This window comes from Mobula hypostoma, chromosome 10, assembly GCF_963921235.1.
Source record: "Mobula hypostoma chromosome 10, sMobHyp1.1, whole genome shotgun sequence".
NCBI lineage: Eukaryota > Metazoa > Chordata > Chondrichthyes > Myliobatiformes > Myliobatidae > Mobula > Mobula hypostoma.
The window spans coordinates 89838264-89858156 of record NC_086106.1 but is presented as its reverse complement, the minus strand read 5'-3'; the positions used below and the strand labels follow the sequence as shown (position 1 = coordinate 89858156).

General features: G+C 39.7%; 1 protein-coding gene across 3 annotated transcripts in view; it reads left to right on the top strand.

The window, feature by feature from the left end:
* Positions 1-19893, top strand: part of dlg3 (discs, large homolog 3 (Drosophila)) — a 404637-nt gene that overhangs the window by 157166 nt on the left and 227578 nt on the right. For all 3 annotated transcript variants that reach the window (XM_063060832.1, XM_063060831.1, XM_063060830.1), the window contains exon 3: positions 19505-19555. In XM_063060832.1, coding sequence (XP_062916902.1) covers positions 19505-19555 — 51 coding nt within the window. The remainder of the gene's footprint in view (positions 1-19504; positions 19556-19893) is intronic.

Below are 19893 nucleotides of genomic sequence, written 5' to 3'. Positions count from 1 at the left end.
GTCAAGCTTTGCTCTCTTCCAAGTAGGGCCTTCTACATATTACCCAATAAAACCTTCCTGGCAGCACTTAACAAATTCCACCCCATCTAAGCCCATAACAATCTGGCAGTTCCAGTGTATGTTCAGAAAGTTGAAATCCCCTGCTATGACATCCCTATTATTTTAACAACCCTGCACAATCTTCCTGCATATTTGTTCTTCTAATTCCCAGTGGTCTCTTTGAGGACCTATAGTACAATCCCAGTGATGTGATCATCCCTTCTTATTTCTCAGCTCCACCCATAAAGCCTCACTGGATAATCCTTCAGTAATTCCAACTCTGACTACCACAGTGACATTCCCCTTCATCAAAAATAAAAATCTGCCCCCCCCCACCTCCGTTTCCTCCACCTCTCTTCTGCCTTAAGCACTTGTAGCCTGGAACATTCCTGTGTTTCCCTCAGGCATGTTTCCGTAATGGTTATAATGGCACACTCCCACATGACTATCCCTTAGTCATCCACCTTAGCTGAGGTCTGCACTTGGAAGCGGGTGCCTGGGGACCTGTGATGCAACAGGGCAACTATTTCTTAAACTTGCTGAGAAGAATGATAAGCTTAAAGATGGGTAAGATGCTGGGCTGACTGCCTCTTGAACACGCTGAAAGGTAAGTATCTTTCACAAGTTACCATAATTTTTTTTACACTATACTGATCTCTGACCCTTTTACCAAGACACAGAGTCCATTCAGAATAAAGAGTAAGAAGTGCCAATGGAGCCTATTTTTTTTCTGGGAACAGCATTTATGACAATATTTAAGCAATCAGTGTTAAGATTCAATCAACATGTTTTGACCTTGCTGGCCTTTGTAAATAATGTACTCATTGAATATCAGTCATAGGACTTACTGATGCTAGAGACCTTAAGTGCCATTTTACAGCTGAAAATTAATTAATGAATCATGCAGGATAGATAAGAGGTGCATAATGCATCCCTACATCCTGACAGGTCTTTGAAAATGTTAGTTGCACTCACTCAAGCTTTTGTATCTAGGAATACAGAAAAAGGCTTTCGGCATTGGTTTTTCTTTGTGTTGGTTTTTATGATATAAGTGGAGATTACGTGGAGCTAACGGTAGGAGAAAGTTGTTCTGAATTCAGAGGCTGTAACTTACATCCAAGAAAGGATCATCATTCCATGGGTATTAGTTGAGCTTTCCCTGGTACAGGATCCTGATAAAGTGTCTCATCCCAAAATATCAACCGTTCATTCCTCTCCATAGATGCTGTTTGACCTGCTGAATCCCTCCAGGATTATGTATGTGTTCCTCTGGATTTCCAGCATCTGCAGAATCTTATTTTTTTGTAGAGTCATAGAGCATGGAAACCCGGCCCATTAACCCAATTTGTCCATGCTGACAGTGCTGCCGATTGCCCAGTCCCATCTACCTTTGTTTGGTCCATAGCCCTGTAAACATTCCTGATCCATGTACTTATCTGGATGGCATTTAAATGTTGGCCCACCACCCCGAGGGAATTTTGATCATAAGCGGGCCGAAACTCCTGAAGACAGGTGGCAGAGCAACTGATGATCCCACTGGTGATAGCACAGGACAGTTAACAGCTTAGTCCAAGTGTATTTTCAACTCTGTTGACAATATACCCACCTCAACCACTATTTCTGGCAATTCATTCCAAATGTACAGCATTCTTTGTGGCCCTTTTAAACCTCTCAAGATCTCTTGTGTGCATTATCCGATTGCTTCTTCAACAATCCAAGGGTTTTACTAGCACCATCCAAATGATTTGCTGTCCTCGATCCTGCATCAGTGCTAAATTTGCATTCCACTAATTTAATTCTCTGACCTTTAAATTCTTTGTCACAGTTTAATTTAAAAGTTTTCTGAATCTATTTATACAGTGCAATTGGTTATCATTTATAAGCTGATAAGATCACCTCTCCCTCTCAAGTTACCGCCATCCAAAATGAGAAACGCAAGTCTTTCCTACGTACTCTGGAACCATGAAGGCTGAGGGGAGACCTTGTTAGAGGTTTGTAAGGTTGTGAGAGGCATAGATAGAGTAGACCGCTGGTGTCTTCTTCCCATGGTTAAAATTTCTAATATTAGAGGACCTGCATTTAAGGCACCACACAAAAGAAGGAAAGTCTTACTGCCGAAGGGCTTTGACCCGAAACGTCGACTGTTCTTTTTTCTATAGATGCTGCCTGGCCTGTTGAGTTCTTCCAGCATTCTGTGTGTGTTGCTCAAAGAAGTGCTAGGCGATTTATTTTACAAAGAGAATAGTAGGTGCCTGGAACACACTGATGGTGGTATGAGTAGTGACAAATATGATAAAGGCTTTAAGATGATCTTTGTATAGGCACAGTCTGGTGGGGTGGAGATACATCTCTACCAAAGGAGGTGAAAGGTGCTCCTTCACTCTGCTAGCCTGCAGGTCACCCTCCCCCCAATCAGGGTCACGTGAAGCCAAGGGAGCAGGTGGTGGATGGTCGTTTGGTGGCACATGGTGCTCACACCAAATATGTGGCTTTAAGATCTATTGACACAAGAGAAAGTCTAGTAAAGGCTTTCGTTATACAAATATTCCCATATCTGTAATTTGGCAGCATTTCCTGTCTCTTACCTCAGCACCAGCAACAACATTGTCTTCCTCTTGTTGTGCATGACTGTCCTTTCCCATTCTGTGTCGTCACCTTGGTCCACAGCAATCCTATTGTTCCTCTTTCCATGTACAGAGCAAATGGATGAGTCTGCTTGTATCTTTCAAGCTTGCCATTGTATCTGTTACAACACAGTCAGCCACTATCATCATCATCATCAGGTGCCATGCCCAGTTTGAGCTTTGACTGCCATGGCCAACACACTCCTGTTTCGGGTCAAGTGGATCAATTCATTGGTATTCATTTCCAGTTCTCTGGCTGCTGTCTCCATCATCATTTGTCTTTGTCTTCCTCTTGCTTTCTTCCCTTCAATCTTTCCCATAATTACCATGCATTCTAAGTCCTCTTTCCTAATCACATGTCCAATGAAGTTACGTTGCCTTTTCATGATCTCATACATTATTTCTCTTTTTGTGTTTGCTCTGTTCATGACATCCTCATTAGATATTCGTTTCATCCATAATATTCTTTGCATCCTCCTCAAAAACCACATCTCTGCTGCTATAATTCATTTCCTCTTGTTACTAGATATTGTTCAGCATTCTGAGCCATATAACATAACTGGATAAACATAACATTTCAGTACTCTGAGGCGGGTTGTCATGCCTAGTTTAGTATTGGACAGTATACTCTTCATTCTCATAAAGGTGTCTTTTGCCATCCCTATTCTTCTTTTGATGTCTAAGTCGCACCTGCCATCTGATATCACCCGACATCACCCAGCTTCCTCAGTAGCAAAAGTTCTGTACTTGTTTTATGTCTTCCCCATTTATTCTCAGCCTGCAGATAAGATTCTCCTTCTTTTTGGATATCACCATACAATCTGTCTTTTTGCAATTGATAGATAGACCCATTTTTGCACTTTCTTCAACAATTATATCAATTAAGTTTTGTAGTTCTTCCTCCGTACTTGCAATTAACACAGTGTCATCTGAATATCTGAAATTATTGATGTTTTCACTGCCAACTTTGATTCCCAAGATGTCTCTTATTTTTTGTAATATTGTTTCACTGTACACATTAAATAAATCAGGGGAGAAAACACACCCTTGTCTAATGCCTCTCTTGATTTTTGTAAACTGACTCACTTCTCCATCTATTCTTACAGCGGCAGTTTGTTCCCAGAACAGATTTCTGATTAGGCGGAGGTCTTTCGAATCTAGATCTAGAGTTTTCTGTAATATTTCAAATAACTTATTGTGCTTCACTTTATCAAATGCTTTTGTGTAGTCGATAAAACAAACAAGCAAATCTTTTTGTACTTGAATAGCTCGTTCTGATAGTACCTTAACATCAATATTGTGTTTCTTGTACCTTTGTCTTTCACAAAACCACATTGTTCTGTGCCTATTTCAGCTTGTATCTTACTTTTAGCTCTTGTCATCAAAATTCTTAGAAGTATCTTGGTGATATGACTCATTAAACATGGTCCTATGTAATTCACATTCTATTGCTCTAGCTTTCATAGGAAGAGTGATAAATACTGATTTTTTTTCAACTCTTCTGGTGTTATTCCAGTCTCATAAATGTCATTGATTAAATCAGTAAGTTTTTCAATTCCATAATCTTCAAGGGTGATAATTTGTTCTATTACTAATTCATCAGGACCTGCTGCCTTTCCTTTCTTCATCTTATTTATTGCATTACAAACTTCAGATTTTAAAATACTTGGACCTTCAATGTTTTTCTTAATTTCTGGTTTTTCGCTTCGATCGTCTTCAAACAATTCCTGAATATACTCAGTCCATCTGTTCATAATCTTGTCTTTTTCAAAGATAATGGTACTGTCCTTTGCTTTCAAACATCCACCTGAAGAACAGAGAAGCTTTTTACCAGTGATATTCTTGATTTGTTGATGCAACCTTTTTGGATCTGTAATAGGGATTCTTCCTAGTTGCTCACATTCCTGGTTTAACCATTCTTCTTCGGCTTTTTGACATAAGCTTTTAACTTTTTAATCTAAGGACTTATAGGATTTGCTTTCTTCCTTCTCCTTTCTTCCATTTCTTCCATTAGATTTTTGATTTCATCTGTCATCCATTTATTCTTCATGCTTTTTTGTTTTTTAGGAATCACTGACTTTGCTGATTCTACCAAGGCATCCTTTAGAGAGTTAAATTTCATTTCTACATGATTGCTATCATCTTCAACAGATTCAATTTCTAGACTTTGAAATCTATTCCTTACTTCAATTGTAAATTTTTGTCTTAAGTTTTTTTCTTTAATTAATTGCATGTAGTCAAGGGATTGTTCAGGTTTTCGCTTCTTTAGTTTTTTAAGTTTTACTTTTACATGACATACTACTGGGTTATAGTCACTATTACAGTTTGCACCTGGATATATTTTGCATTGAGTCACTGAGTTTCTAAATCTTATGTTTATAGTAATAAAGTCAATTTGATTTCTAGTGTTGTCACCTGGACTTTTCCAGGTCCACACACGTCTTGGATGGTTTTTAAAGTAGGTATTCATAATGACCTGATTATTCATCTTGCACCATTCTACCCATTTCTCACCTCTTTCACTTCTTTCCCCTAGTCCAAATTTTCCTATGGTATTTCCATCAGCACCTTGTCCTACTTTAGCATTTAGATCTCCCATGACAATAACAATATCTTGAGATTTGCATCCATTCTTTGCTTGTTCAAGCTCTTCATAGAATTTATCTGTATCCTCATTTGTTCCATCTGTTGTTGGTGCATATACCTGTATAATTGCTAAATCAAATGGTTGTCCTCTGAATCTATCAAGGAGCACTCTTTCTGATATTGCCCAATATCCTAAAACACTTTTTGCCATGTTTTCATCCAGAATAAACTAGTGTTTTATTTCTAATCTGACATGTTCCAGCACCTATCCAATGAACTTCGCTAATTCCCATGATGTTAATCTTTAATCTTTCCATTTCATTTATCACATTGTCCAATCTTCCTGCTTGATATAGCATTCTTACGTTCCAAGTGGCAATAATTTTCTTTTGTGTTACTTGAATTTTATGAACAGTAGCTTGATGATGGTCGGATATCCCCTGCTGGCCAGAATCAACCCTACCGAGCGAAGCATCTTCAGAGTTGTCTTGAAGATCCTCTTGACGCTGTTGTTGTGTGATACATTTTGTGAGTTTGACCATGGTTTTCTTAGCAAATAGCAATGGTGGTTTGCTATTGCCTACCGTTGGGCGAACTAAAGAAATTGCCATTTCTCTTCCCAAATGTTCATCCGTCTATACTATAGCCGTTGACACTTGAGGTCGTAGCTCATCCGCCTTTTCCATCATAAGTTCAGTTACTGAACCTGCCGGATCCGCCGTTGGCCTTCAATCACATCCTGAGCAGGAACCCTTGCAGGTGCTACCATTCCGGGTCAGAGCAGCCTTAGGAGCAATGAATGACTAAGGGTAACTCCACTTTCCCCAGAGCTCTCAAAGTCCCCAATCAGAGCCTCATCACCAGTTGCAGTTTAGAGTCATACCCAGGACTGCAGTCACTATCACTGTTCTATTTTCGAAGCTCCATTCTCTATAGCCTTCTCATTGGATCTCAGTCTTGCTGCCCCTCAAGCAACAATACTTAAAACTTGATACCGATGTCAATGCCTACTGTGTATTGGTTCCTATTAGTTACAACAGAGAAATTCATCTGGTGCTTGCTGCATGTATGGGCTCACCTTTAGTCTCTACTGGACACTCAGTGCTCACCTGTGGCTCCAAGTATGGGACAGCAGCCTCACTCCAGTATACTGCTTCAACGGGTGGGCTAATCCAGGTGAAGGTAGCTGGCAGGCCTCATAACCTAGTGAAATATGGATACGTCTTTTGTATCATGTGAAATCAGCTCTGGTAGACTGGTGGATGAGATCAACGTTGATATCCAAAGGCCCAGAAAGGAGAACAAAGGCATGATAAGGCACACCCACTGTAACCAAGGAAGACCCCAGTTCGTGTCTACTCATATCACCAGACCCTGACTTCAGAAGTCGGGAAAGGTGAAACTGACACAATGCAATGGCTTTTCCATTTTAAAAACTCTCCTGCACAGCTTTCACTATCATTGTTGGATAAAGTGTACAACCAACCTGCTGCCATATTTTTTGATTGGCTGTAAATGAACGAAATTACCGCAGATACCTGGTGCAGATAATGGACTGCTTTCATACAGTGCTTTTGATGATTGCATCCCCTAAATCTTCATTTTCATTGTTACATAGGACCGTAAGATATAGGAGCAGAATTAGGCCATTCAGCCCATCAAGTCTGCTCCACCATTCCATCATGGCTGATCCCAGATCCCTCTCAACCCCGATATACCTGCCTTCTCGCCATATCCTTTGATGTCCGGACCAATCAGGAAACTATCAACTTTTGCTTTAAGTATACCCACAGACTTGGTCCCCACTGCAATCTGTGGCAGAGTATTCCACAGTTGCATTACTCTCTGGCTAAAAAAAAAATCCTCCTTACCTCTGTTCTAAAAGATCATTTCTCAATTTTGAGGCTGTACCCTCTGGTTCTGGATACTCCCACCATAGGAAACATCCTCTCCTCATCCACCTTATCCTTTCTTTTCAATGTTCAGTAGGTTTCAATGAGATTCCTATGCATTCTTCTAAATTCCAGTGAGTACAGGCCCAAAACTGCCAAGCGTTCCTCATATGTTAAATTGCAGTATGAATTCAACCATACTATGATCACTGCAATCTAAGGGTTCATTTATGTTAAGCTCCCAATCTAAAATAGCCTTTCCCTGAGTAGACTCAAGCACAAGCTGCTCTAAAAAGCCATCTTGTAGGTATTCAAAAAATTCCCTCTCTTGAGATCCAATACCAACCTTCTTTTCCCAATCACCTTACATATTGAAGTCCCCATTACAATTGTGATATTACCCTTATTACGTGCCTTTTCCAGCTCCCTTTGCAAACTCAACCCCACATCTTGGCTACTATTTGAAGGCCTATATGATTCCCATAATTTTTTTTTGGCCTTGCAGTTTTTTAACTCCACCCGTAAAAATTCAGTATTCTCTGATCCTATGTCACCTCTTTCTAAAGATGTAATTCCATCTCTTACCAACAGAGCCTCACCACTACCTATTCCTTTCTGCTTGTCCTTTTGATACCAAATATATCCTTTGATGTACTATCCTGGGGCCTTCTTTCAGCCACGACTCAATGATGTGAACAATCAAGATGATTATCGACACCTTAAAATTCTTCATAGTGCCTAACTTGTTGAAGTAGTGAAATTGTTTCATTTTTACTGCTAGCTGTTTTCTGGCATCTCCAAGCCTGACTGATTGAAATCACAATAAGCAAATCAATTCTAAGTTGTCTTGTCTTAATGCTTATTTCTTGCTCACAATCGGTGACAAGGATCACTGCTTTTTGAACACAAACACACACAAATGATGCTAAGCACAGTGTAGTGTCTAACAGCCACACATGTTCACGCAATAGACTCTATTTAGAAATTGTTCGGCAACAGCCTTCTGTCACAATTAAGTGGCACAGTGTCCCAAATAAATGAAGGGAATACCGACCATTTTCTCAATGTTTTTGTTCTTTAAGACTTGTCCCAAATAAGCGTCTGCCCTGATTAACCATGGACCAATTAACCTGAATCCACTGTACATGGACACTGAATGTGTAGAGATATATCAATACACATAGAACATAGAACAATGCAGCTCCTTCAGCTCATGATGTTGTGCCAATATTTCAATCTATCCCAAGGTTGATCTAACACTTCCCTTTTGCATGGCCCTCCATTTTTCCTTCATCCATGTGCCTATCTGAGTCTTAAATGTCTCTAATATATCTGCCTCCACCATAATCCAGCACATTCCACAAACCTACCTGTTTAAAAATGAACTACTTCTGACACTCCCACAATACTATACTCCAATCACCTTAAAATTATGGCCCCTCATACTAGCCATTTCTGCTCTAGGATAAAGGTTCTGGCTGTCTACTTTCTCAGTGCCTCTTATCTTATACACTTCTATCAAGTCCCCTCTCATTCTCCTTCAATTCAAATGGGAAAACCCTAACTCATTTAACTTATCCTCATGAGACATGTTCTTTTAGCTGTTTTGTCCAGGTAGAAATCTAGTTAAATCTTCTTCACACTCTCCACATTCTTCCTATAATGAGGTGACCAAAACTGAACACACTACTCCAAGTGAGGTCTAACCAAAGTTTTATAGAGCTGCATCATTACCTCCCAGCACACGTACTCAATCCTTCAACTATTAAACGCCAACACACCATATAATTTCTTAACTACCCTATCAACTTGTGTAACAACTTTGAAGATGGAGGATATGGACTCTGTTCCTCCGTTAAGAATCCTGCCATTAATCTTGTACTCTGCCTTCAAATTTGATCTTCTAAAGTGCATCACTTCACACTTTTCAGGACTGAACTCCATTTTCCACTTTTCAGCTCAGTTCTGTATCCTATTAAAGTCCTTTTGTAACCTGTGATAACCTGCACTTTTCACAATACCACCAACCTATGTGTCATTTGCAAACTGATGAACTCACCCTTTCACTTCCTCATCTAAGTCATTTATAAAAGTCACAAAAGTTGGGGGTCCCTGAACAGATCCCCATAGAACATTACTGGTCACTGACCTCCAGGTAGAATATGCTCCATCTGCTACCACCCTCCATCTTCTATAGGCAAGCCAATTTTGAATCCACAGAGCCAAACTTCTCTGGATCCCATGCCTCCTGCCTTTCTAAATGAGCCTACCATGGGAAACCTTGTCAAATGGTATACACACAATATCCACAGATCTCCTTTAATCAATTTACTTTGTCGCTTCCTCCAGTAATTCAATCAGGCTCTTGAGGCACGACCTGGCCCTCTTAATGCCATGCTAATTATACCTAATCACACTATGCTTCTCCAAATGCTCATAAATCCTGCCACCAAGAAGCCTTTCCAATAGTTTGCCCACTACTGACATAAAAGTGACTGATCTATAATTAACTGTTTTGAACAAAGGAATAACATTTGCCACCCTCCAATTTTCTAGTACTACTCTTGTGGCCAGTGAAGACACAAAGATCATCGCCAAAAGTGCAGCAATCTCTTCCCTCACTTCCTATAGTAATCAGGGGTATATCCCTTCCGACCATAGGGACTTATCTGTCCTATTGCATTTCAAAAATTCTAGCACATGCTCTTTCTTAACATTAGTGTGTTCCAGCATATTAGCTTGTTCCATGTTGGCATCACATTAGTCAAGGTTCCTCTCTGGTGAATACTGAAGCAAAATATTTATTAAGGACCTCTTCTATCTCCTCCAGTTCCAAGCCTCTTTCATCCATGATTAGTCTGCCTTCACTCTAGTTATTCTTTTTTATGTGTAGAATGCCTTGGAGTCTTCCTTAACCTTACTTGCAAATTCTTCTCATGTCGTCTTTTAGCTCTCCTAAATCTCTTCTTAAGCTCCGTCCTCGCTACTTTGTAACTTTCTAGAGCCCAGTTTGATCTTTGCTTTCTACACCTTAAATATGCTTCTTTTTTCCTCTTGCCTAGATATTCCACATGTCTTGTCAACCATAGTTCCTTCACCCTACTATCGTTTCTCAGCCTCAATGGAACAAACCTATCCAGAAGCCTGTACAAGTATCTCCAAAACAACATCCATATTTCTGTTGTGCATTTCCCTGAGAACATCTGTTCCCATTTTACCCTCTCAAGTTCCTGACTAATAGCATCATAATTTGAGCTGCGCTCCCTCCACCCCTTCCAAGGTATGGTAAAAGTCAGAGAGCTGTGGTCACGCTCCCTGAAATATTCACCCACCAAGAGGTCTGTCAACTGACCAGCTTCAGTGCCCACTATTAGATCCAGTATGGTCTCTCTTTAATTGGCCTGTCTAAATATTATGTCAAGAATCCTTCTGGACACACTTAACAAATTCTGCCCCATTTAAGTAATCAATATTAGGGAAGTTGAAGTCACCCATAACAATAGCCCTGTATATAAGACCATAAGACTATAAGACCATAAGACAAAGGAGCAGAAGTAGGCCATTTGGCCTATTGAGTCTGCTCCGCCATTTTATCATGAGCTGATCCATTCTCCTATTTAGTCCCACTCCCCCACCTTCTCACCATAACCTTTGAGGCCCTGGCTACTCAGATACCTATCAATCTCTGCCTTAAATACATCCAATGACTTGGCCTCCACTGCTGCCCGTGGCAACAAATTCCATAGATTCACCACCCTCTGACTAAAAAAATTTCTTCGCATTTCTGTTCTGAATGGGCGCCCTTCAATCCTTAAGTCATGCCCTCTCGTACTAGACTCCCCCATCATGGGAAACAACTTTGCCACATCCACTCTGTCCATGCCTTTTAACATTTGAAATGTTTCTATGAGGTCTCCCCTCATTCTTCTAAACTCCAAGGAATACAGTCCAAGAGCGGACAAACGTTCCTCATATGTTAACCCTCTCATTCCCAGAATCATTCTAGTGAATCTTCTCTGTACCCTCTCCAACGTCAGCACATCCTTTCTTAAATAAGGAGACCAAAACTGCCCACCGTACTCCAAGTGAGGTCTCACCAGCGCCTTATAGAGCCTCAACATCACATCCCTGCTCCTATACTCTATTCCTCTAGAAATGAATGCCAACATTGCATTCGCCTTCTTCACTACTGACTCAACCTGGAGGTTAACTTTAAGGGTATCCTGTATGAGGACTCCCAAGTCCCGTTGCATCTCAGAACTTTGAATTCTTTCCCCATTTAAATAATAGTCTGCCCGTTTATTTTTTCTGCCGAAGTGCATAACCATACACTTTCCAACATTGTACTTCATTTGCCACTTCTCTGCCCATTCTTCCAATCTACCCAAGTCTTTCTGCAGACTCTCCATTTCCTCAGCACTACCGGCCCCTCCACCTATCTTCGTATCGTCAGCAAACTTAGCCACAAAGCCATCTATTCCATAATCCAAATCGTTGATGTACAATGTAAAAAGAAGCAGCCTCAACACTGATCCCTGTGGAACACCACTGGTAACCGGCAGCCAACCAGAATAGGATCCCTTTATTCCCACTCTCTGTTTCCTGCCAATCAGCCAACGCTCTATCCACGTATGTAACTTTCCCGTAATTCCATGGGCTCTTATCTTGTTAAGTAGCCTCATGTGTGGCACCTTGTCAAAGGCCTTCTGAAAATCCAAATATACAACATCCACTGCATCTCCCTTGTCTAGCCTACTGGTAATTTCCTCAAGAAATTGTAATAGGTTTGTCAGGCAGGATTTTCCTTTAAGGAATCCATGCTGAGTTCTGCCTATCTTGTCATATGCCTCCAGGTACTCTGTAACCTCATCCTTGACAATCGACTCCAACAACTTCCCAACCACCGATGTCAAGCTAACAGGTCTATAATTTCCTTTTTGCTTCCTTGCCCCCTTCTTACATAGCGGAGTGACATTTTTAATCTTCCAGTCTTCCGGAACCATGCCAGAATCTATCAACTTTTGAAAGATCATCGCTAATGCCTCCGCAATCTCCACAGCTACTTCCTTCAGAACACAAGGGTGCATTCCGTCTGGTCCAGGAGATTTAACTACCTTTAGCCTATTCAGCTTCCTGAGTACTTTCTCTGTGGTAATTGTGACTGTGCACACTTCTCTTCCCTGCCACCCTTGAGTGTCCAGTATACTGCTGATGTCTTCCTCAGTGAAGACTGATGCAAAATACTCGTTCAGTTCCTCTGCTATCTCCTTATTTCCCATTACAATTTCTCCAGCATCATTTTCTATCAGTCCTATATCTACTCTCACCTGTCTTTTACTCTTTATATACTTGAAAAAGCTTTTAGTATCCTCTTTGATATTATTTTCTAGCTTCCTTTCATAGTTAATCTTTTCTCTCTTAATGACCTTCTTGTTTTCCTTTTGTAAGGTTTTAAAAACTTCCCAATCCTCTGTCTTCCCACTAATTTTTGATTCCTTGTATGCCCTCTCCTTTGCTTTAACTTTGGCTTTGACTTCTCTTCTCAACCATGGTTGCATCCTTTTTCCACTCGAAAACTTCTTCTTTTTTGGAATATACCTGTCTTGCAGCTTCCTCATTTCTCGCATAAACTCCAGCCACTGCTGCTCTGCTGTCTTTCCTGCCAGTGTCCCTTTCCAGTCAACTTTGGCCAGTTCCTCTCTCATGCCACTGTAATTTCCTTTACTCCACTGAAATACCAACACATCAGATTTCGGCTTCTCTTTTTCAAATTTCACAGTGAACTCAATCATGTTATGATCACTGTCTCCTAAGGGTTCCTTCACCTCAATCTCTCTAATCACCTCCGGTTCATTACACAATACCCAATCCAGTACAGCCGATCCCCTAGTGGGCTCAACAACAAGCTGTTCTAAAAAGCCATCTCGCAGACATTCTACAAATTCTCTTTCTTGAGATCCAGTGCTGACCTGATTTTCCCAATCTACTTGCATGTTAAAATCCCCCACAATTATCATAACACCGCCCTTCTGACAAGCCTTTTCTATTTCCAGTTGTAATTTGTAGTCCACATCCCTGCAGCTATTTGGAGGCCTATAAATAACTGCCATCAGGGTCCTTTTACCCCTGCTATTTCTTAGCTCAACCTTTCGTGTTAGGATATAATGTACTGCATTATACTACATAACATAATGTACTGGGTGGGCACAGGAGTACATTCAGCCAGAGACTCATTCCACCGAGATGCAGCACAGAGAGTCATAGGAAGCCATTCCTGCCTGTGGCCATCAAACTTTACAACTCCTCCCTTGGAGGGTCAGACACCCTGAGCCAATAGGCTGGGCCTGGACTTATTTCATAATTTGCTGGCATAATTTACATACTACTATTTAACTATTTATGGTTCTATTACTATTTATTATTTATGGACAACTGTAACGAAAACCAATTTCCCCCGGGATCAATAAAGTATGACTATGACTATAAGATGATATATCCAGTGCATTTATGGTTTATTTTTAGGAATTAAAAAAAGTATACTTACTGTTTTCCTCTGACTTAAGTCATGCATGGTGTCTGTTTTTTCTATGTTTAAGTGGGCAATAAGTACAGAACATGTTTAATTCCCACTACAGTGTGATTGACATAATAGGCACAATATTTTCATTTCAGGGTGCCTTCCTGTGTCCAACCACACACCGAAGTCTCACCAAGTCATTTTTGATCTGGAGAGCCTAATATTAGTGACATTTTAGTCTCTTTCCATCAGGAAAAAAAGACCTTAAGATTATGAGTTTATAAATTCTGTGCCATAATACAAGTTTTTGTTTACTGTAAAATCAAATCTAAGCAAAAAGCCCATTTTTCCCTTACCCTAATGTGCAGGTTGAGTCTGTTCTAATAGAATATTGTGGAAGAATATCCATTAACGACGTAGCACCTGCACCAGTGTCACATTCACAGACAGCTTAATGTCACTGTTTTGGTGCTGAACAATTTATAGGCCTTGGCCTAGATATTTAATCTTATCCAGTTGGAAATGTCTGTTATTAATTATGTTTTGTGTGAAGAATTGAACAATCACATTAGACTTAGCCTTTACCAAGTTATTTTTATAATACTTGTTCTGCTTACTTGGCATCCTTTGAAATAGGATTCCACTTCACATCTCATGGACACCTGGAAAGTCCTATTTTGTTACACTTTCTTCAAGTCTTGGAATCTTAAGTTTTCTCACAGTCCTTCCTGTGTACTAGAGATCAGCCTTGTCACACTTCGCTGCCCCTCTTCCAGAGATTAATAATTCCTTTGCGCTTCAGTAACCAGAAGGAGTATCTGAGCCAACAGTTTCAGCACGACAGCTTCACTGTTCCACACTGCTGAGTGCTTCCTTGCTGATTGATCTTGTGCTTCAGTGCAGTGAGAGTGTTCTCACATCAGACGCGGGACACTGATGTCGAGCTCCACTCCACTCACCTGACCACTCAAACCGAGTGAAGTACTGATGGAATGTGGCACCTCTTCATTTTCTATATTCTGGATCTCCTGTTACTATCAGGAACTGCCTCGTGGTTTGCCTGCATTGGATCTGTGGCTTCACTTAAAAAAGACTTCATTGGCAGGAAGCATTTAAGAGGTTTGCAGAATACGAAAGGAGCAGCAAGGTAGCGTAGCACTTAAGCGAAATACTATTACAGTGCCACTGTTAACTAGTTGGGGTTAAATTCATTCCCGTCGCTGCCTGTAATGTTTTTTTCTGTGATAGATGGGTTTCTGCCCACATTCCAAATATGTACAGGTAGGGTTAGTGAGTTGTGGGTGTGAGATGTTGCCACTCGAAGCATGGCTGCACGATCCTTGCTGATTTGATTTGGCACAAACAACGTATTTCACTGTACTTTTCTGTGTTTTGATGTATATATGACAAATAAAGTTAATATCTTTAATCTTTAATAACAGTCTTTTTTTGCAATCAACACAATTTTGCAATTTATGACAGATTCCCAATCAATGTGGCTCATTCAGTACCTGTTTCTAAATAGAATGTAGGATTTTGATCTTAACTTCACTGATTTACGTGTAATTCTTACCTGTTTTGATTTCTCTGGTAGGTTTTTGGTGTTTCATTCTCAGAAAGTACCCCCCTCGTTGATTATTTCCTTCTTTAGACATATATTGTTTTACAGATTCTAAGGGAAGTTGAGTTGACTGACTGTTCTATAGGAATATCTATAGGTTTCCATATACCGGTTTTTACTTGCCAAAATAGCAACATATCAACCGTACCCAATTAAGTGTGCTTAGGAAGGCTGCAATTTCCTTGTGTATCTACTTGCTTCCTTAAACCAGTAGCCCAGCTTTCCAGAGCCATCCCAATGTGAGCATTAAACTTATTAATTCTGCATTGCAAGCTGGATCATATTTTCAGGGCAACCACATTTCCATGTAGATCTCAAATATCACAAGCCAGCTTTCCTCAAGTGCAGGTACCACTTTTCCAAGAAGACTTTTACTATCTGTAGGTGATTCACATTGAGCTGTTTCTTCGTGAGCATGATTGACAAGAAGATAACCAAGTAATACTAATCAGTTTAAATAATTCCAGAGACTAAACCATCCATTTGTGATGGCAATGGCAAGTACTTCTTGGTTAACCACAGTTCCTATTCATTCCAGTGAAAGGTATTCAGCTGCAAATTCTTTTCCATAGCGTGGCATTGACTTTATTGACTATAAATAATGGAGCGAACTTCTAAAACCCACTGGGCAGAGCACATTCTGAGTCATCAGCCCCAGTACCTGAACATTTGTTTGATGGCTTTTAAATGGCAAATGACTGTTACCCACCTCAGGTGACATCTCACTTGCACTGGATATCTCCTGACTCTGAAGACAGCTGCAACTAGCTCCTCACCTTGGCCTCGGCTCTTCTCGCTTCTTTATGTAGCCACTGAGTAGTTTCCACACTTGTTGTCAATACGCTGGAGTTTGGAAGGAAGGGAGTTATCTGTTGGAAAGATAGTAGAATAAAGAGATGACATTTCACAAACATTTTCTGATCTGTTACAACAAAATAAAGGATAGAGAGCCAAGAAATAAATCACACAATGCTTTTGGTAATCTTAGAATAAAGCACCTTTATGTGATGCAATGACTAAACTCATTTGAACCAGGAACTAAGCAGACATGTAAGGAGAAATTTTCTACCTAACCCTTCCTCTTTCTCTCAGTTTCTCCCTTCAACTTGCTCAACCCTTTTTGTGAGGAATGGAAGATCAGAAGATGGGACTGTACCTTTGTTTTGGTTGTACTTCTTTGATGATTCTGAAATACTTTTACCTTTAAAGGGAAAGTGGAAGTGTAAACATCCTTCGTTCTGAAATACAATAAAGGATTTAAGATATATTATTTAATGTATGTGACAGTTGGTATGGCAATGCAGGTATGGCCTTGTCATTCATTTCTAGGTTATGAGCAAAAGAACATTTTCAGCAGAAGGAAAGGAAAGGGGGGGGTTGTTAAGATTTTGTTTTGTATCTTCTTAATATTTCAAGCAAGCTAAAGAGAATGCTCATCGCACAAGGTCAAGGTCACTGTAAATTTGAAATATGCATTGTTTCAAGCTGTGGTGGTCTCCTTGCACTTTGGCTTACTTAGTGACATTATTAAATTATTAAGTAGCCATCTGGGATCACTGTAGGTGGCACCATTGCCAAAGCCAATTTCTTGTAATGTGAGCTTGCAGCATACCTTAGATTAGCTTCCTTCTGTCACTGCCATGGGATATGGGTAGTGTTCAGCATTCATTGCTTGTCCCTCCATGTCTATAAACTAAGTGGCATGTTATGTTATTTCATAGGGAAATTAAGTCACAAAAGACTAGCCCATGTAAGGACAACAGATTTTTTTTACTGCAGAATGCTAGCGAATCAGATTTTGTTTTACAGCAGTCCCACAGTTTCACAATCACTGTTAGTTATATCAGAATTTCTGTGAATTACATGGTTGAATTTAAATTCTCTGGATATCTTGATAGAAAACAAACTCATATCTACCAATAAATAGTACAACATAGTACTCTACATCAATGTAATATACTGTCCCTTTGTCTTATTTTGAATAATTGTACCACTACAGAAAATTTCAAAAGCTTGAAGGTTCTAGTTAATTTCTTTATGTACAGCTTTTCACCTGGATAAGTGCTAACTACTTCTTTTAATGTGTTGTATTGATTTCTTTCTCCTACGGCTATCCCAACGTTAACTTGCAAAGTTTGCTCTGACTGTTACAATTAATTTAACCAAGGTAAAATGAGTTAGGTCAATGTGAATTCACATATCTCTTGTATTTTTAATGATCAACTGCCAAACAGTACTGCTACCATAGCACATAGTATTAATCAGGAAATTAGCATCATAATTTAATAATAATAATGAGACTTTAATCTACATATCGACTGCGCAAACAAAATTAGTAGTATTAATGTAGTGGATGATTTAATAGAGTGCATATGAGAATGTTTTCTAGATTGATATGTTGAGGAAGCAACAGACCTATTATTGTGAGATGAGAAAGAGTTTATTAATGATTTAGGAGTTAAGAGTCCTTTAAGGCAGAATGTTCATATGACAGAATATTATTGAAAGTAGTTCAGTCTGAAACCAGTAAACTATTTATGTATGAAATATGCATTGTTTCAAGCTGTGGTGGCCTGGAGAAATATATGAAAAAATATAATAATAAATAAGCAAAGACTAACCTTTACAGAATGTTAAACACATAGATGACAATAAATATTATGCCTTATGAAGCATAGAAAGGGGAAAGGTGGTCTTGCTCTGACTCACAAGGCACCTTGTAGATCATCAAATCTTATCATCTATAGGAAAAGGCTGAGATAATTGAAAATTATAAAATGCATCTGGGACCAGAAAAGTTAGATGCAAGGATGTAGCTTATCCTGGTGTGGCTAACCTTGAACCTGAATTCATTGTCTCACAAATATGTGATTCACTGTTCAGGATGGAGATAAGAAGAGAGAAATGAATCCTTGGAATTCTTTGAATTCTTTTTGCAATAGAGCTGTGGAAAGTCAGTTATGATGAGATTCACGAGAAGATGTTATTTCCTGCTTGGCCTGCCTGCCTCACCTCCAACAGTGCCCTTAGATCAGCTATTCTTAGGTCATAGAATATGTTCAAAGTAAATATTAGTAGTTTTTTGTATATTAAGGAAATCAAGGAGTATAGGATTACTGGATGAAAATAGCATCGACTAAAAGATCAACTATGAAGCGATTGATTTGGTGGAACAGATACCATGACCCACAAGGTTTACTCTTGCTTCTTTTTCCAATGTCGTGTTCTAAACTATACTATTGAAAAAAATCCAACCCACAGTGGCTATGGCCATGGAAACCAAAGGCTCTCCCACCCATGGTGTAACATTTAATACAGGAGTATTCAAGACACCAGAATTGGAAGGAGACACTGAGCAGATTGCAGTGACTATAAACAGCAAGGCCACAGATGGATTCGAAAGTGACAATAAGAAATTTAAAACCAAGGTGTTGATTCACTGGGAGTCATTAGGTCAGTAATCACAATTAATGGTCTCAGTCCAAGTTAGGATGTGGGCAGCAGAGTTTTGAAAGGAACAAGGTTCAAACTATAGTGTGTAAAGAATGTCTTCTTACAGAGGGGGTGAGCTTCAGAAATTCTGCACTCAAGAAGTTGGTGGAGGCTAAATTGCTGAAGATTTTTTTAAAAAAAACATGAGTCCTGGATTTTTCAAGAACATGAGGAGGCAAGGGGAGAAAAAAACCAGAGGACATGGGTTAAGGGTGAGAGGGGAAAGGTTTAAAGGGAACATTAGGGGGGGCTTCTTCACACAGAGAGTGGTGGGAGTGCGGAATGAGCTGCCAGATGAGGTGGTAAATGCGGGTTCTTTTTTAACATTTAAGAATAAATTGGACAAATAAATGGATGGGAGGTGTATGGAGGGATATGGTCCGTGTGCAGGTCAGTGGGACTAGGCAGAAAATGGATCGGCACAGCCAAGAAGGGCCAAAAGGGCTGTTTCTGTGCTGTAGTTTCTATGGTTTCTATGAGCTATGGTCATATTGAATAGTGAGCAGACTTGAGGGGCCAGGTTGCCTCCTGTTTTATTCTGCTCTTGTGAATCTTGGGTACGTTGGGCCAAGAGTTTCTTGTAATGTAAGAAATTAACCTTAAAGGTATCTTCTCCTTTCCCTTGCATTCTGACTTTCTGAGCAGATGCGACTAATTTATTCAAAACAAAGCACTTAAGAAATATGGTTAATTGTTTGAAATAATGAAACATTTTTATTAATTTCTTTCCCAGGCTAATGGAAGTGATGGAATGTACAAATATGAAGAAATTATCCTGGAACGTGTGAGTAGTGTAACTTGTTTCATCAAGTGATTAGATAATAACAGTTACATTTCTTTCAACTGGGATCATTCTAATGTCTAACCCTGCCTATCTAGCAGAAACTTAACAAAATTCTGCAGTTAAAGATCACCAAGTTACCTGGCAGTTCCCAGATATTCCCAGTTTTACCCTGCAGGGTTTTGCAGACAGATAACACTGCCGAAAGCATATTTCCAGAAATTTAGCCATTAACTGGTAGACAGTCAGGAACCATTGCCGCTCTGATGGCCGAGTGGCACTCTGAAATTCAGACCTTGAATCTAAATGGAAATAGAACATGATTTAAAAATTAATTTCAG